This window comes from Mobula birostris, chromosome 16 (assembly GCF_030028105.1).
Source record: "Mobula birostris isolate sMobBir1 chromosome 16, sMobBir1.hap1, whole genome shotgun sequence".
Lineage (NCBI taxonomy): Eukaryota > Metazoa > Chordata > Chondrichthyes > Myliobatiformes > Myliobatidae > Mobula > Mobula birostris.
The window spans coordinates 61,257,213-61,283,810 of record NC_092385.1 but is presented as its reverse complement, the minus strand read 5'-3'; the positions used below and the strand labels follow the sequence as shown (position 1 = coordinate 61,283,810).

General features: G+C 43.6%; 1 protein-coding gene across 1 annotated transcript in view; it reads left to right on the top strand.

The window, feature by feature from the left end:
* The first annotated feature begins 1,385 nt into the window (after nucleotides 1-1,385).
* The window catches only part of mst1 (macrophage stimulating 1), a 91,275-nt gene continuing 66,062 nt past the window's right edge, over nucleotides 1,386-26,598 (top strand). The window contains exons 1-3 of the mRNA XM_072280138.1: nucleotides 1,386-1,469; nucleotides 19,526-19,658; nucleotides 23,669-23,781. Of these exons, the coding sequence (XP_072136239.1) occupies nucleotides 1,418-1,469; nucleotides 19,526-19,658; nucleotides 23,669-23,781 (298 nt within the window). The 5' untranslated portion in view covers nucleotides 1,386-1,417. The remainder of the gene's footprint in view (nucleotides 1,470-19,525; nucleotides 19,659-23,668; nucleotides 23,782-26,598) is intronic.

The window sequence follows — 26,598 nt, the reverse complement described above, 5'->3', positions numbered from 1 at the left end:
CTTTCAGTCTAGTGTGATGCATTTGGTGTTCACGATGTGGTCTTCATCTGTACTGGAGAAACTTAATGCAAACTGCATGGTCGCTTTGCGCAGCACCAGTGCCTGTCCAGGGAGATGACCCTGAGCTGATTTCCTGCCACTTTAATTCACTATTCCTCTCCCACTCTGATCTGTGTGTCTGTGACCTCCTGTACTATTACAACAAGACTCATTGCATGCTTGAGAAATAGCATCACATTATTGCAGGACCCTAACCATCATTAGATTATTTATTATTTCCTTCTGGTTGTAAGAGAGCTGGCCATATTTGTCTGCCATATTTTTTTCTTTTACATGTAATCTGTCCGGCTGAACATGTCTAAGGAGGCCATAATACTGGAAAACTGGACAGGTGCAAAAAATGATCAAGATTGTTTAATATCTCAAAATATGATGGATCTTGTGTAATAGTACCTGTACAATAAATAGAACATAGAACACTGCAGCATAGTACAGGCCCTTTGGCCCACAATGTTGTGCTGACCTTTAAACCTACTCTAAGATCAATCTAACCCTTCCCATCCATTTTCCATTGTCCTTGTTGTATCTAAGAGTTTTTAAATTACCCTAATGTATCTACCTGTGCCCAACCCTGGCAGCGTGTCTCATGCACTCACCACTCTCTGTGTAAAACACTTACCTCTGGCATCCCCCCGCATACTTTTCTCCAATCACCTTGAAATTATGTACCCTGGTATGAGCCATTTCCACCCTGGGAAGTAGTGTCTAACCATCCACTTGATTTATGCCTCTTATCATCTTGTACTCCTCTTTCAAGTTGTAACTTGAATCTAATGTAACAGACCCAAATCGATAAAGTAAGATTAATAGAACCAGCATAATGGATCCTGTCTGTTGATCATGTGAAAGGGTTTAACCGCAATAGATTCTGTGTAGGAACTCAGCATAATAAAATCTGCTAGAGCCCCATAACAACCCTCACCTTTGAAGGCTCATGAAAAATAAAGCATTTATAATCAACTTCACAAGCAAATGATCCCTTCACAATCGTGCTTCGGACTTCTAGCAGATTGGAGCCAGGTAGTGGTGCTTCTCTGTTGACTTATGAGATAAAGTTTGGTCGTGATCGTTCTGACCTTAGGTAGTCTGAAATGTTGAGAACATGGGGGTGCTGAGTGGGGGCGAAGGGGTTGAGACAGGGCATTTACAGAATGAGAAGCTAACAGAGTTAGCAAAATCAATATATCCTTGAAAAGGAAGCAGTTAATAAATAAACCACAGATAAATATTAAAGAAATGTCGCAAGGGAATTGTGAAAAGAGGTCTTCGTTGATATCTCATTTCTAAGTCCAGTGTAAACAGCAGAGTATCAGTGTCCAGGGGGGCAACCACATCAACGATTGTTAAACTGAACAAAATGAAGTCTCTGTATGTACTGATCTTCATTTTAAGCGGCAAAGTTGTGGTTGGTAAGTAAAATGTTGGCAACTGGCTTGCCCACAAAAGGCAGAGGGTAGTAGCAGATGGAGCATATTCTGCCTGCAGGTTGGAAATCAGCAGTGTTCCGCAAAGGGAAAGCAGTTTTTCTGGGATCCCTGCTCTTAGTGATTTTTATAGATGACTTGGATGTCAGAGGTAGTTTTTTTTACACAGAGAGGGGTAGGTGCATGGAATGTGTTGCCGGGCTGGCAACAGGGTGATACGTTAGGGACATTGAAGAGACTTTTAGATAGGCGCATGGATGAAAGAAAAATGGAGGCCTATGTGCGGAGGGTAGACTTACATTATTCAACACCATGGGCTAATGAGCCTGTACTGTGCTATACTGTTCTCTGTTCAATTGATCAATGGATATTTGATTCTGGTAAAGAGCAGTTAGACAACCATGCTATGTTAACTTTTCTCTTTATATTGTGGATTTTAGCCCATATCTTATGGCAAAGTGATAATTTGCATTAGACAGTTTCACAATCATGTCACTATAACACATAATGTAAAGACTTGGGTATTCTTTTTGGTGCTATCCTGCCTATGGAATTGAAAATCCAGTCGGAGATCCTGCCTATGGAATTGAAAATCCAGTCGGGGATCCTGCCTATGGAATTGAAAATCCAGTCGGAGGTTATTACCTTTGCCGGTTGGACTTGTGTTGATACTATTTGATACCACAGAGAGCCTGACAAAGCCACTCTAGTTACTGTCATAGGACAACAGCAGCCCATAAAAAGTTAGGATCTACAAACCTTAGCTAGGTATCTGAAAGCATCTAGGAGATAGGGGATGTCTCCATTAAAGTCTTCCAGAGGATATTAATAATTCTTATTGCCCCCCTATCTCTGGAAGCCACCAATCACTTTCTAGCAGGCTGTCCTAAAGAATGTGTATTGGGAGTTGCATGAGAAAAGAGATGGGAGGACAGATCCTCAGTTAGATTTTATACAGGATAAACTAGTGAGGGAGAAAATGGAGCATTATTGTTGACTTTGTCGGTTTTTTTTGCTGCTATTCCACAGGACTCAGTGAATGGAGGAAAACTCGGTGTACTATACAGCTACTGAGAGAAAGTTGCTTTGAATGACACCTGTTTGTTTAAGGCCAAAGTCCTTGTTATTTGTTGTCTCATGCTTGGTCAATCACAGTTTACTGTTGATTCGTATTTTCTGCCATCAGATGGAATGACTAATGTGTGTTTCTTGGATGCGAACACTGAGGCAGAGGCGAAGGCTGCCAAAGGTTCATGTAGCTTTCAAGCTATGCATGGTGTCAATGCAAGTGCCATTTGTGAAGAACAACTTAATATTTATAAAACGTCTTTAACTTAGCAAAATCTGTCGAGGCACAGGAACGATATAGGAAGATAATAGTCAGGGTCCTCAAGCTGGTTCTACAGATTCTAAGGTGTATTTTAAGAAAAAGAATGATATTGGCACTGATTTTATGGGACATGGGGCCAACACAGGCTTGATGAACTGTACTGGGAATGACTGGGACAAATGTCCTTCCCAGTACTGTTGGGGAGGGTTTAGTTTCAAGTTCAGGCATTTTGCAATCTATGCAAAATGAGGAATGTGAAACAGGATAGACACAAAAGAAAGAAAGGGAGAGGCAAAAGTGGAAGATGGAGAAATTAAGGGCCAAAAAAGAAAAACAGGGCCACAGTGCAAAATAATGCCAAGGCAATGAGGAATGTTAAAAACGCAAGCCTAATGGCTTTAAGGGTTAGTACTGGAAGCATACACAATAGGATATCTATTGATATAAACGGGAATGTTATAAGAACATAAGAAATAGGAGCAGGAGAAGACCATCGAGTCTGGTCCGCCATTCAATAAGTTCATGGCTGATCTGTTCGTGGACTAAACTCTACCTACCTGCCTATCCCCAGAACCCTTAATTCCCCTGTTATACAAACATCTAACTGTGTCTTAAATGCATCTAATGAGGTAGCCTCTACTGCTTTGGTAGGATTTATACGTGAGCTTCCAAACAATAGCCAAGATGTGAGATACAAATTACAACTGGAGATAGAAAAGGCGTGTAAAAAGGGCAATGTTGTCATGGGTCTTGGTGGATTTCAATCTGCAGGTAGATTGGGAAAATCAGATTGGTGCTGGAGCACAAGAGAAATCATTTGTAGAGTGTGTACAAGATGCCATTTTAGAACAGCCAGTGGCTGAGCTCACTGGGGAAAAGAGAATTCTGGATTCAATGTTGTGTAGTGAACCAGATTTGATTAGGGAGCTTAAAGTAAAGGAAACCTTAGGAGGCAGTGATCATAATATGAAAGAATTTACACTGCATTTTCAGAAGGAGAAGCTAAAATCAGATGTATTGGTATTACAGTGGAGTAAAAGGAACTACAGAGGCATGAGAGAGGGGCTGGCCAAAGTTGATTTGAAGGGAACACTTGCAGGGATGACAGCAGAGCAGCAATTGGCTGGAGTTTCTGGGAGTAATTTAGAGGCAAAGGATCTGTTCATCCCAAAGAAGAAGAAAAAAGCATTCTAGAGGGAGTATTAGGCAACCATGGCTGACAAGGGAAATCAAGGACAACATAAAAGCAAAAGAAAAGCTGAATGGTCTGAAGGTAAATAAGCCACCTGGACTAGATGAACTGAAGAGATGTGGGGCATTAGTAGTGATCTTTCAAGAATCACTAGATTTTAGAATGATTCCAATAGACTGAAAATCACTATTGTTACTCCACTCTTTAAGAAGGGAGAGAGGCAAGAGACAGGAAATTGTAGGTCAGTTAGCCTGACTTCAATGGTTGGCAAGGTGTTAGAGACCTGATGGATTTGTTGCAGCCTTCATCTGCCTTTACAGCCGTTGAGTTCAAAGTAACTTCGTCCGCCTATTCCACCGTTGAGGTCTTGGTTGGATTGTTCTTTGTCAGGGACTTCACCTCGACCTTACCGCCATGGGTGACTCTACCAGGAGCATAGCTCCAGACGGCATCGCTCTTGGGATCTCAGGACCACACAGTCTTCTCCACCGCAACAAAGTGACAATCCACGGAGAAGGATCGAAGCCAACAGATGTGCAGAATTAGAAGAAAAGAGAAGAAAATGGAAAGAGAGGCCAAAGCCCAAACTGCCATCTGGAACTACCTGTCCTGAATGCGGAAGAACTTTCAAAACCAAGATTGGACTCATAAGCCACTTGAGAGCCCATAAATAGATCAACAGAATGAAGACCATCATCCTCGACCTCGAGGGATAACCACGACGATGATGTTGGGGACCATTCTAAAGGATGGGGCTTCAGGGTGCTTTGAGGCACATGATAAAATAGGTTGAAGTCAGCATGGTTTCCTTAAGGAAAAATCTTGCCTGACAAATCTGTACGAATTTGTTGAAGAACTAACAAGCAGGATAGACAAAGGAGAGTCAGTGGATGGTGTTTACTTGGATTTCAGAAGGCCTTTGACAAGGTGCTGCACATGAGATTAATAAAAAAAAAAGCACCCTTGGTACAGTACTACAGGAAAGATACTAGCATGGACAGCAGATTGGCTGACTGGCAGGAGGCAAAGAGTTGCAATAAAGGGGCCCTTTCTGTTTGGCTACCTGTGTCTAGTGGTGTTCTGCAGGGTTTAGTGTTGGCTCCAATACTTCCCATATTGTATGCTAATGATCTGGATGATGGAATTGATGGCTTTGTGGTCAAGTTTGTGGGTGATACAAAGATAAACTTGGGGGGTGGGTAGTGTAGAGGAAGCAAGGAGTCTGCAGGAGTTCTTGGACAGATATGGAGAACAGGCAAGGAAGTGGCAGGTGGAATAGTGTAGAGAAGTGAATGGTCATGCACTTTGGTAGAAGGAATAAAGGTGTGGACCATTTGCTAAGCAGGGACTGAATTCAGAAATGGGTGATGCAGAGGGACTTTAGAGTCTTAGTGCAGAACTCCCTAAAGGATAACTTGCAGGTTGAGTTGGTAGTAAGTTAGGCAAGTACAACATTAGCGTTTATTTTGAGAAGACTAGAATATAAAAGCATGGATGTAATACTGAATCTTTATAAGGTATTGGTTAGACCCCATTTTGAGTATTGTGAGCAGTCTAGGGCCCTTTATCTAAGGAAGGATGTGCTGGCATTGGAGAGGGTCAAGAGTAAGTTCACAAGAATGATCCTGGAATGAAAGGGTTGACATATGAGGAGAGTTTGATGACTGTGGGATTGTACTCAATCGTGTTTAGAAGAATGAAGAGGGTTGCATTGAAACCTACCAAATACTGGAAGTCTAGATCAAATGGATGTGGAGAGGATGTTTTCAGTGGTATGAGAGTCTAGGGCCAGAGGGCAGACCTTCAGAATCCAAGGACATCTCTTTAGAACTGAGATGAGGAGGTATTTCTTTAGTCAGAGAGTGGTGAATCTGTGGAAGCCAAGTCATTGGGTATACTTAAAGTGGAGATTGATAGCTTCTTGATTAGTAATGGTAACGGGGGGGGGGGGCAAGGCAAGAGAATGGGGTTGAGTGGGATAATAAATCAACCATGATGGAATGGGTGACTCAATGGGTGAATGGTGTAACTCTATTCCTGTGTTGTCTTTTTCTGATATTGGTTTTCTCATCCTTCCACTGAACTTGAAGGATTTTGAAGAGACGATAGTGTCTTTATCAAAATGTATTAGGCAGGTTAGGGACATGAAAAGGTGGAATATTAAAGGGAATAAATAAAACAATTGGGCAGGAGGTTAGAACTTAATTATGAGAGATTCCAACTTTTGGACAGGATATTAACTGAGACCCCTTTAGATCTCTCAGGCCAGTGCTTTATTTTGAAGAAGACAAGCTAATGCTTTATTTTGAAGAATAGTAGCAGAAGGCAGAGGTATCCCCAGCATCAATATTCATCCCTCAAACAAATTAGCTAAAAAAAAGTTCATTGCATCTTTGCTGTGTGCCTGCCACATTTCCTACAATAAGTCAGTGATTAAACTTCAATATCTATGTGAGAATGCTGGGAAATACGCTGAAATCAGTATGGTTTCCTTAAGGGGAAATCTTGCCTGACAAATCTGTTGGAATTCTAACAGGTAGCAGAAACAAAGGAGAATCAGTGGATGTTGTTTACTTGGATTTTCAGAAGACCTATGACAAGGTGATGCACATGAGACTGCTAAAAAAGATAAGGGCCTAATTCTTCTCCTATGTCCTATGGCCTTAGAAGATCATTATACATAGGAGCAGAATTAGTCCATTCAGCCCTTTGAGTCTGCTGTGTCATTCCATCATGGCTGATCCCGGATTCTGCTCAACCCCATTCACCTGTTTTCTCGCCATATCCTTTGATCCCCTGACCGATCAGGAAACGATCAACTTCCACTTTAAATATACCCATGGACTTGGCCTCCACTGTAGTCTGTGGCAGAGAATTCCACAGATTTACTACACTCTGGCCGAAAAAAATACTTCCTTACCTCAGTTCTAAAGGGTCGCCCCTCAATTTTGAGGCTGTGTCCTCCAGTTCGGGATACCCAAACCATAGGAAACATCCTCTCCACATCCACCCTATCTAGTCCTTTCAACATTCAGTAGTCTTCAATGATGCCCCGCCCCCCCACCGAACATTGTTCTAAATTCCAGTGAGTACAGGCCCAAAGCTGCCAAATGCTCCTCACATTTTAACCCCTTCATTCCTGGATTAATCCTTGTAAACCTCCTCTGGACTCTCTCCAATGACAACACATCCTTTCTGAGATCTTCTTCAAGTTTGGCCTGACTAGTATCTTATAAAGGCTCAGCATTATCTCCTTGCTTTTATATTCTATTCCCCTTGACATAAATGCCAACATTGCATTTGCCTTCTTTACCACAGACTCAACCTGTAAATTAACCTTCTGGGAGTTTTGCATGAGGACTCCTAAGTCCCTCTGCACCTCTGATGTTTGAATCTTCTCCCCATTTAGATAATAGTCTGCACTGTTGTTCCTTTTAGCAAAATGCATTATCATACATTTCCCAACATTGTATTACATCTGTCACTTTTTTGCCCATTCTTCCAATTAGTCAGAGTCCTGCTGCAATCGCATTGCTTCCTCAGCACTACCTACTCCTCCACCTATCTTTGTATTATATCATCCACAAGCTTTGCCACAAAGCCATCAATTCCATTATCTAAATAACTGACAAACAATGTGAAAAGTATCGGTCCCAATACTGACTCCGGAGAAACACCACTAGTCACTGGCAGCCAACCTGAAAACATAGAAACATAGAAAATAGGTGCAGGAGTAGGCCATTCGGCCCTTCGAGCCTGCACCGCCATTTATTATGATCATGGCTGATCATCCAACTCAGAACCCCGCCCCAGCCTTCCCTCCATACCCCCTGACCCCCATAGCCACAAGGGCCATATCTAACTCCCTCTTAAATATAGCCAATGAACTGGCCTCAACTGTTTCCTGTGGCAGAGAATTCCACAGATTCACCACTCTCTGTGTGAAGAAGTTTTTCCTAATCTCGGTCCTAAAAGGCTTCCCCTCTATCCTCAAACTGTGGCCCCTCGTTCTGGACTTCCCCAACATCGGGAACAATCTTCCTGCATCTAGCCTGTCCAATCCCTTTAGGATTTTATACGTTTCATCAGATCCCCCCTCAATCTTCTAAATTCCAACAAGTACAAGCCCAGTTCATCCAGTCTTTCTTCATATGAAAGTCCTGCCATCCCAGGAATCAATCTGGTGAACCTTCTTTGTACTCCCTCTATGGCAAGGATGTCTTTCCTCAGATTAGGGGACCAAAACTGCACACAATACTCCAGGTGTGGTCTCACCAAGGCCTTGTACAACTGCAGTAGTACCTCCCTGCTCCTGTACTCGAATCCTCTCGCTATAAATGCCAGCATACCATTTGCCTTTTTCACCGCCTGCTGTACCTGCATGCCCACTTTCAATGACTGGTGTATAATGACACCCAGGTCTCGTTGCACCTCCCCTTTTCCTAATCGGCCACCATTCAGATAATAATCTGTTTTCCTATTTTTGCCGCCAAAGTGGATAACTTCACATTTATCCACATTAAATTGCATCTGCCATGAATTTGCCCACTCACCCAACCTATCCAAGTCACCCTGCATCCTCTTAGCATCCTCCTCACAGCTAACACTGCCACCCAGCTTCGTGTCATCCGCAAACTTGGAGATGCTGCATTTAATTCCCTCATCCAAATCATTAATATATATTGTAAACAACTGGGGTCCCAGCACTGAGCCTTGCGGTACCCCACTAGTCACCGCCTGCCATTCTGAAAAGGTCCTGTTTATTCCCACTCTTTGCTTCCTGTCTGCTAACCAATTCTCCACCCACACCAATAGCTTACCCCCAATACCGTGTGCTTTAAGTTTGCACACTAATCTCCTGTGTGGGACCTTGTCAAAAGCCTTTTGAAAATCCAAATATACCACATCCACTGGTTCTCCCCTATCCACCCTACTAGTTACATTCTCAAAAAATTCTATGAGATTCGTCAGACATGATTTTCCTTTCACAGATCCATGCTGACTTTGTCCGATCATTTCACCGCTTTCCAAATGTGCTGTTATCACATCCTTGATAACTGACTCCAGCAGTTTCCCCACCACCGACGTTAGGCTAACCGGTCTATAATTCCCCGGTTTCTCTCTCCCTCCTTTTTTAAAAAGTGGGCTTACATTAGCCACCCTCGAATCCTCAGGAACTAGTCCAGAATCTAACGAGTTTTGAAAAATTATCACTAATGCATCCACTATTTCTTGGGCTACTTCCTTAAGCACTCTAGGATGCAGACCATCTGGCCCTGGGGATTTATCTGCCTTTAATCCCTTCAATTTACCTATAAATTCCCTACTGACATGTTTTTCCCTCAGTTCCTCCATCTCACTGGACCCTCTGTCCCCTACTATTTCCGGAAGATTATTTATGTCCTCCTTAGTGAAGACAGAACCAAAGTAATTATTCGATTGGTCTGCCATGTCCTTGCTCCTTATAATCAATTCACCTGTTTCTGTCTGTAGGGGACCTACATTTGTCTTTACCAGTCTTTTCCTTTTTACATATCTATAAAAGCTTTTACAGTCAGTTTTTATGTTCCCTCCCAGTTTTCTCTCATAATCTTTTTTCCCCTTCCTAATTAAGCCCTTTGTCCTCCTCTGCTGAACTCTGAATTTCTCCCAGTCCTCAGGTGAGCCACTTTCTCTGGCTAATTTGTATGCTTCTTCTTTGGAATTGATACTATCCCTAATTTCTCTTGTCAGCCACGGGTGCACTACCTTCCTTGATTTATTCTTTTGCCAAACTGGGATGAACAATTGTTGTAGTTCATCCATGCAACCTTTAAATGCTTGCCATTGCATATCCACCGTCAATCCTTTAAGTGTCATTTGCCAGTCTATCTTAGCTAATTCATGTCTCATACCTTCAAAGTTACCCCTCTTTAAGTTCAGAACCTTTGTTTCTGAATTAACTATGTCACTCTCCATTTTAATGAAGAATTCCACCATATTATGGTCACTCTTACCCAAGGGGCCTCTCACGACAAGATTGCTAATTAACCCTTCCTCATTGCTCAAAACCCAGTCCAGAATAGCCTGTACTCTAGTTGGTTCCTCGACATGTTGGTTCAAAAAACCATCCCGCATACATTCCAAGAAATCCTCTTCCTCAGCACCTTTACCAATTTGGTTCACCCAATCTACATGTAGATTGAAGTCACCCATTATAACTGCTGTTCCTTTATTGCACACATTTCTAATTTCCTGTTTAATACCATCTCCGACCTCACTACTACTGTTAGGTGGCCTGTACCCAACTCCCACCAGCGTCTTCTGCCCCTTAGTGTTACGCAGCTCTACCCATATCGATTCCACATCTTCCCGGCTTATGTCCTTCCTTTCTATTACGTTAATCTCTTCTTTAACCAGCAACGCCACCCCACCTCCCCTTCCTTCATGTCTATCCCTCCTGAATATTGAATATCCCTGAACGTTGAGCTCCCATCCCTGATCACCCTGGAGCCATGTCTCTGTGATCCCAACTATATCATAATCACTAATAACAATCTGCACTTTCAATTCATCCACCTTATTACGAATGCTCCTTGCATTGACACACAAAGCCTTCAGGCGCTCTTTTACAACTTTCTTAGCCCTTATACAATTATGCTGAAAAGTGGCCCTTTTTAATGCTTGCCATGGATTTGTCGGCCTGCCACTTTTACTTTTCTCCTTAGTACTTTTTGCTCCTACCCTCACTTTACACCCCTCTGTCTCTCTGCACTGGTTCCCATCCCCCTATTGTGAACTAACCTCCTCACGCCTAGCCTCTTTAATTTGATTCCCACCCCCCAACCATTCTAGTTTAAAGTCACCTCAGTAGCCCCCACTAATCTCCCTGCCAGGATATTGGTCCCCCTAGGATTCAAGTGTAACCCGTCCTTTTTGTACAGGTCACGCCTGTGCCAAAAGAGGTCCCAATGATCCAAAAACTTGAATCCCTGCCCCCTGCTCCAATCCCTCAGCCACGCATTTATCCTCCACCTCATCGCATTCCTACTCTCACTGTCGCGTGGCACAGGCAGTAATCCTGAGATTACTACCTTTGCGGTCCTTTTTCTCAACTCCCTTCCTAGCTCCCTATATTCTCCTTTCAGGACCTCATCCCTTTTCCTACCTATGTCATTGGTACCTATATGTACCACGACCTCTGGCTCCTCACCCTCCCACTTCAGGATATCTTGGACACGATCAGAAATATCCCGGACCCCTTTATTCCCATTCGCTGCCTCCTACCTGTCAGTCATTCTGCTATCCATGCCAGTATCTTCCCTGTAAAGCCATGGGATTTTATCTTGTTAAGCAGCCTCATGTGTAGCATCTTTTCAAAACACCGTCTGAAAATCCAAGTAAATGACATCCACTGCCTCTTTGTCCACCTTGCTTGTTACTTCCTTGAAGAACTCTTATCAAATTTGTCAGACGAAAGTTCTCTTTACAGAAACCATGCTGACTTTGACTTGTGTTATCAATCGTCTCCAAGTACCTGGAAACTTCATCCTTAATAATGGACTTCAACATTTTCCGAACCACTGAGTTTAGGCTAATTGGCCTATAATTTCCTTTCTTTTGCCTTCCTCTCTTCTTAAAGAGTGGAGTGACATTTGCAATATCCCAGTCCTCCGGGACCATGCCAGAATCAAGTGATTCTTGAAAGATCATTACTCATGCCTCCATTATCTCTTCAGCAACCTCTCTCAGGACTCTGGGATTTAGTCCATCTGGCTCAGGTGACATATCCACCTTAAATCCTTTGAGTTTGCCTAGCACCTTTTCTTTTGTAATAGCAATGGCACTCATTTCTGTTCCCTGACACTCACGGACCTCTGGCACACAATTAGTGTATACCACAGTGAAGACAGATGCAAAGTACGCATTAAGTTCATCTGCCATTTCTTTGTCCCCCATTACTACCTCACCTGTATCATTTTCCAGTGGTCCATTATCAATTCTCACCTCACTTTTACTCTCTATACAATTGAAAAAACTTCTGGTATCCTGCTTTATATTATTGTCTAGTCTGCCCTCATATTTCATCTTTTCCCTTCTTATAGCTTTTTTGTTGTTTTTTGTTGGATTTTAAAAGCTTCCCAATCGTCCAACTTCCCACTCACTTTTCCTACCTTATATGTCATTTCCTCGGCTTTTATGCGGTCCTTAACTTCCTTTGTCAGCCACAGTTGCCTACCCCTGCCATTTGAGAACTTCTTCCTCTGTGGGACACACCTATTCTGTAGCTTGTGAACTATTCCCAGAAACTTCAGCCTTTTCTGCTCTGCTGTCATCCTCACAGTATCCTCCTCCAATCCACCTGGGCAAACTCCTCCCTCATGGCTTTGTAATTCACTTTAATCCATTGCGATATTGATACATGTGAGTTATGCTTCTCTCTCACTAATTGCAGTATGATTTCAATCATGTTATGATCACCGTCTCCTAAGCGTTCCTTTACATTAAGCTCCCTAATAAGATCTGGGTTATTACACAGCACCCAATCTAAGATGGCCTTTCCCCAAGTAGGCTCAAACACAAGTTGCTCAAAAAAGCCATCTCGTAGGCATTCAACAAATTCTCTCCCTTGCAATCCAATACTGACCTGGTTTTTCTAATACTGAAATCCCCCATTACAATTGTGTTATTACCCTTATTACATGCCCTTTCCAGCTCCCTTTGTAATCTCAATCCCACATCTTGGCTACTATTTGGAGGCCTATATATGATTCCCATAATGGTTTTTTGACTCTTAACAATTTCAAAGATTTAACATTCTCTGACCCTATGTTATCTCTTTCTAAAGATGTAATTCCATCTCTTACCAACAGAGCCACACCACCACCTAGTCCTTTTGATTCAAAGTATATCCTCCGATGTTAAATTCCCAACTATGGCCTTCTTTCAGCCATAACTCAGTGATGCCCACATCATCATACCAACCAAACTCTAATATCGCCATGAGTTTGTCCACCTTATTCGGAATGTTACACGCTTTTAAATACAGCACTTTCAGTCCTGCATTCTCTGCCTTTTTGAATTTTGACTCTGTGGTATAATTTAACTCTTTGTCTGCATTTGTACCCAGTCATTGGCTTGTCCTTCCTTACGTTCATGTTACACCCATCATCTACTTATAAACCTGCTGGCTCATCCTCAGCTCTATCATTCTGGTTCCCATCTCCCTGCCATATTAGTTTAAACCACTCCTAATAGCTCTAGTAAATCTGCCCACAAGAATAGTGCTCCCGCTCAGATTCAATTGCAACCCATCCCTTTTGTACAGGTCCCACCTTCTCCAGAAGAGGTCCAAATTATCCAGAGATCTGAATCCCTGACCCCAGCTCCAATTCTTCAGCCACACATTTATCTGCCATCTCATACTATTTCTATCCTCACTGTTGTATGGCAGAGACAGCAATCCCGAGATTACTACCTTTGAGGTCCTGCTTCTCAGCTTCCTTCCTAACTCCCTATATTCTTTTTTCATGATCTCCCCACTTTTTCTTCCTATGTTGTTGGTACCAACATGTACCATGACTTCTGGCTGCACACCCTCCCTCTTCAGGATATTGTGGACGTATCCAGAAACATCTTGGACCCCGGCACCTGGGAGATAAACTACCATCCATGTTTCCTTTTTACGTCCACAGGGACATCTTATCTGTACCCCTGTCTATACAATCCCCTATTACTCGGGCCATCCTCTTCAGTTCCCTACCCCTTTGAGCCACAGGACCAGACTCAGTGCCAGAGCCATGGTCGCTGTTGCTTACCCCAGGTAGGTCATCTCTCCCTCCCCCCACCCCCCACCTCACAGTAGTCTGCTGTAGGCTTGGGGTGACTACCTCCCTGTAAAACATAGAACATAGAATGGTACAGCACAGTACAGGCCCTTTCAGTACGCTGGATGAACTCAGCAGGTCGGGCAGCATCAGTCAGAAACGATGAGTCGACGTTTCGGGCCGAAACCCTTCGTCAGGACTGAAGAATGAAAGATGGGGAAGGATTTGAAGAATGTTTGTAGCGTCAGTTGAAAAACCAGTAATTTGAAAGACAAAAGGGTCGGGGAGGGGAAGCATTGACGTCATAGCCCTGAAAACAATGGGTGGTAGTAGAAGGAGGCGGAACCATGAGGGAGCTGGGGGAGGGGGGTAGAGTGAAATAGGGATAGAGGAAGGAAGGGGGAGGGAATTACCAGAAGTTGGAGAATTCTGTGTTCATATCAAGGGGCTGGAGACTACCTAGATGGTATATGAGGTGTTGCTCCTCCAACCTGAGTTTAGCCTCATCATGGCAGTAGAGGAGGCCATGTATGGACATATCTGAATGGGAATGGGAAGCAGAGTTGAAGTGGGTGGCTACCGGGAGATCCTGTCTGTTGTGGCGGACAGAGTGGAGGTGCTTGACGAAGCGGTCCCCCAATCTGCGTCGGGTTTCACTGATGTAGAGGAGGCCGCACCGGGAGCACCGGATGCAATAGATGACCCCAACAGACTCACAAGTGAAGTGTTGTCTCACCTGGAAGGACTGTTTGGGGCCTTGAATGGTTGCAAGAGATGAGGTGTAGGGACAGGTGTAGCACTTACACTTACAGGGATAAGTGCCAGGTGGGAGATCAGTGGAGATGGACGTGTGGATAAGGGAGTCACGGAGGGACCGATCCCTGTGGAAAGCGGAGAGGGGTGGGGAGGGAAAGATGTACTTAGTGGTGGGGTCCTGTTGAAGGTGGTGGAAGTTGCGGAGGATAATGTGCTGGATCCGGAGGCTGGTGGGTTGGTAGGTGAGGACAAGGGGAAGTCTGTCCCTGTTGTGGTTGCGGGAGGATGGGGTGAGGGCCGAAGTGTGGGAAATGGAACAGTCCTTACAGGTGAGACAACACTTCACTTGTGAGTCTGTTGGGGGTCATCTATTGCATCTGGTGCTCTCGGTGCGGCCTCCTCTACATCAGTGAAACCCGACGCAGATTGGGGGACTGCTTCGTCGAGCACCTCCACTCTGTCCGCCGCAACAGACAGGATCACCCAGTAGCCACCCACTTCAACTCTGCTTCCCATTCCCATTCAGATATGTCCATACATGGCCTCCTCTACTGCCATGATGAGGCTAAACTCAGGTTGGAGGAGCAACACCTCTTATACCGTCTAGATAGTCTCCAGCCCCTTGATATGAACATAGAATTCTCCAACTTCCGGTAATTCCCTCCCCCTCCCTTCCTCTATCCCTATTTCACTCTACCTCCTCCCCCAGCTCCCTCATGGTTCCGCCTCCTTCTTCTACCACCCATTGTTTTCAGGGCTATGACGTCAATGCTTCCCCTCCCTGACCCTTTTGTCTTTCAAATTACTGGTCTATCAACTGAAGCTACAAGCGTTCTTCAAATCCTTCCCCATCTTTCATTCTTCAGTCCTGACGAAGGGTTCTGGCCCGAAACGTCAACTCATCGTTTCTGACTGATGCTGCCTGACCTACTGAGTTCATCCAGTGTACTGAAAGTGTTGCTTTGATCTTTTACAGCATCTGCAGATTATTTTGTGTTCACAGTACAGGCCCTTCGGCCCACAATGTTGTGCCGACCCTCAAACCCTGCCACCCATATAACCCCCCGCCTTAAATTCCTCCATATACCTATCTAGTAGTCTCTTAAATTTCACTAGTGTATCTGTCTCCGCCACTGACTTAGGCAGTGCATTCCACGCACCAACCACTCTCTGAGTAAAAAAACCTTCCTCTAATATCCCCCTTGAACTTCCCACCCCTTACCTTAAAGCCATGTTCTCTTGCATTGAGCAGTGGTGCCCTGGGGAAGAGGCGCTGGCTGTCCACTCTATCTATTCCTCTTAATATCTTATATATCTCTATCATGTCTCCTCTCATCCTCCTCTCCAAAGAGTAAAGTCCTAGTTCCCTTAATCTCTGATTATAATGCATACTCTCTAAACCAGGCAGCATCCTGGTAAATCTCCCCTGTACCCTTTCCAATGTTTCCACATCCTTCCTATAGTGAGGCGACCAGAACTGGACACAGTGCTCCAAGTGTGGCCTAACCAGAGTTTTATAGAGCTGCATCATTACCTTGCAACTCTTAAACTCTATCCCTCGACTTACGAAAGCTAACACCCCATAAGCTTTCTTAACTACCCTATCTACCTGTGAGGCAACTTTCAGGGATCTGTGGACATGTACCCCCCAGATCCCTCTGCTCCTCCACACTACTAAGTATCCTGCCATTTACTTTGTACTCTGCCTTGGAGTTTGTCCTTCCAAAGTGTACCACCTCCTGTCTAAGTGTAGTTCCTGTCTATCACTGCTTCACTTTCCCTAACAAGCTGAAGGTCAGCGAGCTGCAGCTCCAGTTTCCTAACACGGTCTCTAAGGAGCTGCAGCTCAATGCACCTGGCGCAGATATGGCCATCGGGGAGACTGGGAGTCTCCTGGAAAATTCCACATCTGACGCCCAGAACAGAACACTGGCTCTGTAGACAATACCCCCTATTCTCTCAAAATTTAAAAAAGTAAAGAATGAACTTACCTACTTGCCTTGCTTCTGTCTGTTCTCGCAGATGCCTTGTTGAGCCAAAACCTTACTACTCTGCCTCAGACTACTCTGACGACGACCACTCCCATGATGACCGCTCTGCTAAGCGGTACCTTTCCTTTATAGAAACTGGCTTTCGCGTCAAAAATCTTTGTCAGACCTGCATGGGAATGCTCCTGTTGCTTCTGCGCAGTACTCCAGTCAACGTGAAAGGCCCGATATCTGCTAATCCACTAGGAGGATGGAGCCAAAGAAGACGGCCTGTCTTGGGGTTGGAGTGGGAAAGAGGAATGGTGCTTGTTTTGATGTTTACACAGGAGATTCTGCAGATTCTGGAAATCCAGAGTAACACAGACAAATTGCCGGAGGAACTCAGCGGGCCACGCAGCAAATATGGGAAGGAGCAAACAATTGACATTCTGTTAGAGAGCCTTCATCAGGTCTGGAAAGGAAAGGCGAAATAAGCTAGAGTAAGAAGGTGAAAGGAGGGGAAGCAGTACAAGTTAGAAGGTGATAAGTGAAGTAGGTGGATGGTAGAGAGGAGATGAAGTGTGAAGCTGGCAGATAATATGTGCAAAAGGTAAAGGGCAGAAGAAGAAGGAATCTCATAGGAGAGGAGAGTGGACCCTGGGGGAAAGGGAAAGAGTAGGGGCACCGGGGGGGGGGGTGATACACAGATGAGGAGAAGAAAAGAGGTAAGTGTTGAGCCAGAGTGGGGAATGGAAGAAGAGGGGAGGAGAGGGGGAAAAATTACCAGAAGTTAGAAAAATTGATATTCATGCCATCAGGTTAGAGGTTACACAGACAGAATACTATATCAGGTGTTGCTCCTCCAACCTGAAAGTGCAGTAGAGGAGGCCATGAACCGACGTGGCAGAATGGGAATGAGGATTGGAATTAAAATGGTTGGCCACCAAGAAATCCTGCTTGTTGCGGATGGAGCAAAGGTGCTCGACAAAGTGGTCTCCCAATATACGTCAGGTTTCACTGATGTAGAGGAAGCAGTGGATACAGTAGATGACTCCCAACAAACTTGCAGGTGAAGTGTTGCCCTGAATAGAGGTGTGGGAGGAGATAAATGGGCAGCTGCAGCACTTCTTCCACTTGCAAGTGTAGGTGGCAGGAGAGTGATTAATGGGGAGGGATGAATGGATCATGGAGATCCTTACAGAAAGTAGTGAATGGGAGGAAGGTAAAGATGTGTTTGGTGGTAGAACACCATGGAAGATAACAGAAGTTGTGGAGAATGATGTGTTGGATGCGGGGCCTCACAGGGTGGCATGAAGAACTCTAACCCTGTTAAGGCGGCGGAAAGATGGGGTCCAGGGAATAGAGAAAATGCGGGTGGGCAGCATCAATGGTGGAGGAAGGGAAACCCTGTTCTTTGAAGAAGGAGGACATCTCTAATGTCCTGAAAGGAAAGCCTCATCCTGGGAACAGGTGCAGTGGAGACGAAGAAACTGAGAGAAAGGATTTTTACAGTAGACAGGGTGGAAAGAGGTATAATCAAGATAGCCATGGGAATTGGTAGGTTTATAAAAGATGTTGGTGGACAGTTTGACTCCAGAGATGGAGATAGAGAGATTGAGAAAGGGAAGAGTGGTGTCAGAAATGTACCAAGTGTATTTAAGGACAGGGTGGAAGTTGGAAGAAAAGTTGATGAAATTGACAAGCTCAGCATGGGTGCATGGAGCAGCACCAATGCAGTCATTGATGTAGTGGATGAAGAATTGGGGACCATGAACAGTGAAAGCTTGGAACATGGGCTGTTCCATGTAGCCAACAAAAAGACAGGCATAGTTGGGGACATGCGGGTGCCCATGACTACACCTTGGGCTTGGAGCTGAAAGAGAAATTGTTGAGTGTGAGGATCAGTTCCACCAGACAGATGCAGGTGGTGATGGAGGGGAAAGAAGCGGAGAGCTTTTAAGATTTTCTTGATGGGGGGGGTAGAAATGTATAGGGACTGGGCATCCATGGTGAAAGTGAGGCAATCAGGGCCAGTGAACTGCAAGTTGTTGAAGACATCAAGAGCATGTGAAGTGCCATGGATGTAAATGGAAAGGAACTGATCCAAGGGGGATAGAATGGAGTCCAGGTATGCGGCAGTTCAATGAGGCAGGAGCTGGCAGAAACGATGGGCCTACCCCGACAGTCAGGTTTGTGGATCTTGGGTAGGAAGTAGAATGGAACAGTTTGGATACGAGAACTATGCAGTTGGTGACAGTGGATGGGAGCTCTCCAGAGATGATGATGTTGGTTGATGGTCCTGAGTGCAGTCCTTTTCAAGGGGTAAGTAAGAGGATGTGTCTGAGAGTTGCCGCCTGGCCTCAGCATGATGGGGGTCAATTCGCCGCACCACAACAGCATCTCCTTTGTCTGCGGTTTGATGGTAAGGTTGGGATTGGAGCGGACAGAGTGGACGGCAGTGCGTGCGGATGGAGTGGAGTGCAGTCTTATCCCACATTGTACCCTAATGCTATCAAATCTATGTGACTGTAGTGATCCTGTAGATAATACCTTAATTAATACTGTGGAGGTTTAGTCTCTCAGTATATTTAAGACTGAACAATAGATTTTCTCACTGCGAAGGGCATGACAACGGGATTAGTGTCGGAGAACAGTCCTGAGGCAAAAGTTCAGCTGCGGCGTTATGAAATGATAGAGCTGGCACAAGAACTGAATACATACTCCTGCTTATATTCCTCATGCTCTTACAATCACTGGACTGTAAGTGGTCTTTTCTTGCCTTTCATTTTCAGTGATGAAGTGTTTATGTTGATAATTTAGACACTGGCACTGCCAGCAGCCATGCTTTTTCACTGGTCCTGACGTCTGCATTACCTTTAATCTGAGATTAAAGGTGATTCCAATTTAGAGTGTTGATGTTTCTTTTCCCTTTCAGCCCTTGATTGGCAAGCAATTTCTGATAAGGCTGAAGAATATATCCTCTTTTCCAGGGCAGCGGAGTCCTCTGAATGATTACCACCGTTCCAAGGGAGTGCAGCTTCAGTTTGGATCGATTCGCATAGAGGCGGTACCTATGTCAGAGGAACAATGTGCAGGCCAGTGTACCAGTGAGCTTCAGTGCAGGTACAAGCCTCTCTGCAAACCCTCTCCAATTTACCAGTGTACAGAGTCAGAGTCATAGAGCACTACTGCACAGAAACAGGCCCTTCAGCCCATCTAGTCCATGCCAAACAATTATTCTGCCTAGTCCCATCGACCCACTCCTGGACCATAGCCCTCCATACCCTCCATCCATGTACATACCACTTAAACGTTGAAATCAAACCCACATCCACCACTTCTGTTGGCAACTTGTTCCACCATCTCTCCACCCTCTGAATGAAGAAGATTCCACCTCAAGTTCCTATTAGATATTTATTTCACCTTTCACCCTTAACCTATGACCTCTAGTACTAGTCCCACCCAACCTCAGTAGAAAAAAACCTGGTTGCATTTACCCTATTTATACTCTTCATAATTTTATATGCCTCTATCAAACCTATGCTCATTCTTCTATGCACCAGGGAATAATGTCCTAACCTATTCAAGCTTTCCCTATAACTCAAACCCTTAGGTCCCAGTAATATCCTTGTAAATTTTCTCTGTACTCTATCAATCTTATTGATGTATTTCCTGTAGGAAAGTAATCAAAACAACACACAATACTCCAAATTAAGCTTCACCAATGCCTTATACAACTTCATAGTAATTTCCCCACATTCTCTCTGTGACTCCCTTGTCCATTCGCTCTTCCCCACTGATCTCCCTCCTGAGTCTTATCCAAACTGGCTTCCCTCTTACCCCTTCTATTCTCCTCACCTGCCCATCACATCCCTCTGATGCCCTTCCTCCTTTCCTTTCTTCCATAGTTTACTCTCCTCCCTTATTAGATTCTTTCTTCTTCAGCCCTTTACTTTTTCTGCCTATCACCTCCCAGCTTCTCACTTCAACCCCCCTCCCCATCCACCTACCATTCCCCTTTTTCACCTATCACCTTTCAGCTTGTACTCCTTTCCCTCCCCCACCTTCTTATTCTGCCATCTTCCTGTTCCTTTCCAGTCCTTATGAAGGGTCTCAGCCTATTTAAATGTTGCATGTTTAGTCTCCTCCATAGATGCTGCCTGACCTGTTAAGTTCCTCCACTATTTAGTGTGTGTTACTCAATATAACATCCCAACTTTATTGTTTAATTTACAATAAAGTTTACTGTGATAAAAATAGAATCTCTGGAGACAGAGCTGAGTTTCCCACTTTTGGATTAGGAATTTCAATTTCTAGGGTTTGAGGCTTGGAGCTCACCTCTGACCTCAGTTTGCAGCAGGTATACATCCCCTGACCTGGACAACTGTTTCAGCCCATGAGGCTTGCATGTAGGTTTACCTAGAGGAAGGTTGGGTGTGGGTGATATTCGGCTACATAGGCTGCTGGCAGTGGCACAGCTAATGCTGCCTGTGTTGCACGTTGAAAATTCAAACAAAATTAGAAACTTCTGAAAATGTAAAACCCTAAAGTCCTTTACATGTCTTCCAACCTTGAGTTTTGCCCAAGTTCTACAGGCCAATTTCTAACTCTCACATGTTATTCACCCACTATTGCTTGCTGAATTACATGAGTTACTGGTGTGGCGATATTTTGAACTAACTACTCTTGCCCTCTTTTTCAAAACAAAAGAAAGGTGGATCATTTCCTCATTGGTCTAACTATTCTCTTTTCTACGATATCATGAGTTCATTAACCCTTTGAGATCTCTGGCCCATTGGCAATTCTTTCCTTTTCACCAATACTGGTGGTGGTTCCTTTAACACCCAAAAACATAAGATATGGAATTCCCTCTTTAACCCTTCCTCCCCTTTCTCTAATAACTCCTGATGTGATTTGCTGACAGCTTATCTGTCTGAATGTGGGTTTGTGAAGGGGCAAATAAAGGACAGACTCTATCTGTGTTCATGGTAACTGCTTTACGTGTGACTGCAAGAAACTGCAGTGAAATGAGGACATCACAAAAACCAACCTCCCCTTCATTTCCCACTGCTTCGGTAAAACAGCCAGTATAATTAAAGACCCCACCACCCCCGGACATCCTTTCTTCTCCCCTCCTCCATTGGGTGAAAGATACAAAAGCCTGAAAGCACGTACCGCAAGGCTCAATGACAGTTTCTATCATGCTGTAATACAGTAAGACTACTAAATAGTTTCCTGGTACCTGTTGGACCCTTGACCTCACAATCTACCTCATTAAACGTTATTGTTTACCTGCACTGTACTTTCTCTCTAGCTGTTACAGGCATTCTACTTCATTATTATTTTACCTTGTACTATCCAAGTACATTGTGTAATGATCTGATCGGTATGAACCGTGTGAAGACAAGCCTTTCACCGTATATTGGTATATGGGACAATAATAAACCACTACCAATTCCAATGGAAAAGGAGATTTTTCAAAGACTTTGATATCAGAGCAGCGAAGTGAGATGGATTGAATATGTCTTTCAAAGAACCACCCAAAGCGCTGTTAGTAGATGACCTCTGTGTTATGAAACTACCTGAGATGTTTTACCATAAAGTCTGTCTCGTTGGTATGTGGGTACACTTTCAGTGGGATTGGTGGACTGTGATAGCAAAAGCTCTTGGTTATCCCACCAATTCCATAAGATCTCAACGAGAGGTCAAGCAATCATAAGGCAGCCCACAAAAAAAGCTCAGAAGAGGAAAAGCTGAGTTGAGAAAAAATTAACATAACCTGTGGAAGAAAATTAAGTCTGAGAATTAAGGGTAAATAAAATCATGATAACAGCAGGGTGAGAGCAGATGGGGTCTGTCTACTCATACTAATTAGCGATAAATCCTGACAGAAATGAAGAAATGGTAACACCCAGAAGTACCACGTCTTGTTGGTGATGAGGGACTGATAACACATGGATGTAGTGTGTCAGGAGGAACCCTTAGCCCTCAAGTCTACACGACTAGTATCTGGGTTTCTTATAATCAATGGGGAGGAACCGTTGGTCTTCAAGTCTAAGTGACTAACGGCTTGGTTTCTTCTAATTAATGGGGAACTCATTGCGTACATGAGAACACTAGGTCTAATTTTGTGTAAGGTATGGAAGCAGCCTGAACCTTGTCGATAAGGTCTAAGCAGGAACTCTAGACCTCTGAAAACTGCTGAACTGCATGTATTTTAACCTCTAAAAGACCATGCTTGTGCTCTCTTTAGCAGAGTCTCTTAGTGGGCTCTCCGTGATCACTTAATAAAGTAATTAAACCAAATACCGGGGTCTGGGTCTTTGCTTAAGTCTAGTTGGCGATAGTAAATTTCTCTGACATGACCTTTCCATCCAGTGAGATCTTGTGGAATTCATTGCCACAGACAACAGTGGAGGCCAAGTCACTGGGTACATTTAAAACAGAGATTGGTAGGTCCTTGATTAGTCATGGCATCAAAAGTTATGGGGAGAAGAAAGGAGAATGGGGTTGAGGTGGATAGTGAAGAGCCATGATGGAATTTGTGAAGGATCCCTCCTATCCGTCCCACAATCTCTTTAATCCCTATTATCAGGCAGGAGGTACCATAGCATTAGGATAAGGACTGTTGGGATAGGAAACAGTTTCTTCTCCCAGGCTGTGAGACTACTGAACTCCCTGCCACCATGCAGGTCTCATTGTATATGAAGTGCCACTAGCATTATACTGTTCACGTTTTAACTAGTGTTGTAAATGCATCTTATGCTAAATGTCAGTATTCTGGAATATATGTTATTTGTTAATTTATTTATGGTAATATTACTTTATATGTTGAATGTGAGTTATATGTACTCTGTTGTGCACCTTGGTTCAGAGGAACGTTGTCTTGGTTGGCGGTATACATGCATATGATTGAATGACAATAAACTTGAACTTATGTTTTGCATTTGGCATTACATGGAAAGAAAAGATTCACAGAGGTTTTTTAAGGAAGGAAACTGCCACTTCACCAATCCAGTTTATTTATATCTACGGCCCTTTGAATGGGCTAACATTCAGGGACAGTTTGGAATGTCAACAAGTACAGACCAAGTGATTGAATAGTTTAAAAAAATGCTCTCTTTTTCACTTAGGTCCTTTAATTATGACTTGCAGAACAAGGAGTGTCAACTTCTGCCCTGGACCAGTCACACTGCAAGCACAGTGCGAAAAAGACACAACCATGTTGATCTGTACGAGAAGAAAGGTGGGTCTTTTTTTCTCCTCTTACAAAATATACATTTGTTTCCTGAAGGTGTGAGAATTGCAGTGAATTCCAAACTTGCCCATCCACCACCACATTTTGAATGAGAAATTACTTTCTTATCCCTTGCCTATTCTGTCATGTTAGTAATAACAAACGAGTCTAGCAAATCCCTCCTCTTCACTTACATTTCCTAATCCCATCCCCATGTTTGTTGACATGAATCAAAGAGCAATGAAAAGATACTTTTGGAGTAGCATTATCTAAATATAACTAAGCTGTTTGAAGCAAAAATAATACCAGTCACATGTGAGTCAAATGTAGGTAATGTTAAAACCAAGTTTACAGTGAAATTGTAAGCAGAAGGTTAAACTGATAATGATTAGCCAAGACTTGGTCACTGTCATTTTAGTCAAATCTAAAACAGAACTACACATTAAAATAACATTCAAAATAGGGCAGCTGTCTCAATTTTTTTGAACTATGTACAGTATTACTCAGAGAGCAGCCCAGGGAGTCTCTAGTGCTCACACAAGTATTTTGTCCTCATTTCTCTTAATAGTTTTAATCCTTCGATGTTGTAATTACCTCTGGCAATATTGTAAAATACTCACTATTTTACTGAACTCTTCTCATCTCACACAAATAACATACACATTTCCTTTAACATGGGCTGTAACTCATTTACAGTAACATGAGACGGTTGACCCTGCCTCTAAGGCTAATCTGGAATAATTTTGAAGTACACTTTGTCTGCATTCCACATGTCCATTAACATTCTCATCTGCTTTTTGTACAGTACTGTGATTCTTATACCAATACACAGTACAAGGGAAACACTTCCTTAAAGCTTCTACTGGATTAGTTCAGGGTACATTTAAATCAACATAGCACTCATCCCCTCTGCAGCCCTCCACCTACCGTCTCCCATAATACTACAGGGGGCCTCCGACTGTGGCAGGGCACAGGCCTCACTGTGAATTCTGGAGGTGCTTGGGAGAGTCAGGGTTAGAGTAGGTTATAGTCATCTAGTCCACCCTCAGACTCTGGTGCCATTGCTTTCTCCTTAAACACCAAAGTAGACACTGTTATCCTTTGATGTTCTTCTTCTGCCTTTCCCTTCTCTAACTTTTGTTTACTTTCTCTACTCTTTCTGCAGGATTCATCTACTCGTCTATTTTTGTATTTCACCCTTCCAGCAAACAAACTCAGACTCCTTCACAGTTTATTCTCATTTCTCTCTTTCTGTCAATACCTCCTTCTGCAAGTACTCCAGATGTTCTGCATAAAACGTCTATGTTCAAATTAATGTATGTGTTCAAATTCAAAGAAGCTATGCTCATCAAAGGCTTTTCTAGCCTGAGGTGACTGAGAACTATCCTTGCCTGGGCATTACCTTAACTCTTGCCGTGCTGCAACTTCCACACGCCAGAGCAGGGGGTCACAACCTTTTCTACGCTATCGACCATAAAGCAAGGGGTCCGTGGACTTCAGGTTGGGGCACCTGTTCTGGAGGAACTATTTGTTAGCACCTGAAAAGAAACTTCATGTGGCAGCTCAGACAATGCATACCATCCCTCCATTCCCCTCACAAGCAAATATCTCTGAAAGATTAATTTAAAATTGCAAATGTGTCAACAAGCTGAACATAGGGATTCTGTCACCTAGTTTGTGACCTCTGGTCATAAGTGTAGAATCACTGTATCAGATGTTTAATAGATAGACCACCAAAATAAAAAAGGATGTGATAAAAGGTTTATCTGCCTCATAGTTGCTATTTTCTATGGGCTTCTCTTGATGGCTACTGGAAATAAACAGCATGGATTCATAGTAATGTGGGCCTCTCATACTGTTGTAAGTACTATGCCAGTATCCCTGCTGGCTGGGGCAGTCTCATTATCCTGATACTTTTCCATCAGCAATGATACTTAAAGGGGCATAGCAGAGTCAATTGATTGAATAGATACAATTATAAGAACAACTTCAACAGTATGATTGGAACTAGCAAGATGTTTCATAACCTTAAAGTCAGTCTGAAGCTATTGTCAATACCTCTATTGAATCAGTTAATTCCAGAGGAAACATCATAAGACTTGTTTAAAGAATTATCTTCCTTTTCAAAATTGGAGTTTGCCTGTTTGTGGCTGAAAGGCAGCAATAGAATATTGTGCTTATTTCCAAGAAGTGAATGCAGTACAATGATATTTTAAGGCTGTGTTTAAAGGTGACCTGGTAATGGGTACAGAACTGGGGAAGCAGAGTAGTAATGAGTGCCTGACTGCCCTTTAAGGATAACCCAGCATTAGAGTTGTGACGAAAAACCAAGTTATCAGAAGATTGATGCTGATGAGAGAGATAAGAGAGACAAAGGGAGAAGCATTCAAAATGTTAATGAGAGAGGAGAGAGATTAATGAAAAGAGACACAGTTCCGAGTATTGACAGATGGGTTGCTTTAAACCTGAACTGTTTGAAGTTTGATGGTCAGGCGAAACCCCAGCAGGGGGATAAAAGGAACAGGTTTGCTAAGGCACGACAGACACCACGAGATCACGAGACCCTGGAAGTGCGGTGTGCCCCCCCACAAGTTGGTGGGAGTTTGGAGGTCTGATCGTGGGACCGACCATAGACGCACAAGGTGAAAAGGTACGATCGGCGGGAACCTGGTGTGTGTGTCCGCCTTTGCCTGGGTGCCAGGTTCACAGCGGAAGAACGATTGTATCCGGAATGGAGGGGTCACAGTTGGTGACCTCAGAAGACATTAAAAAGGGCTCGCCCGAAAGCTAACTGCGAGGAACATCAAAGGTCTGTTTGAATCGAAA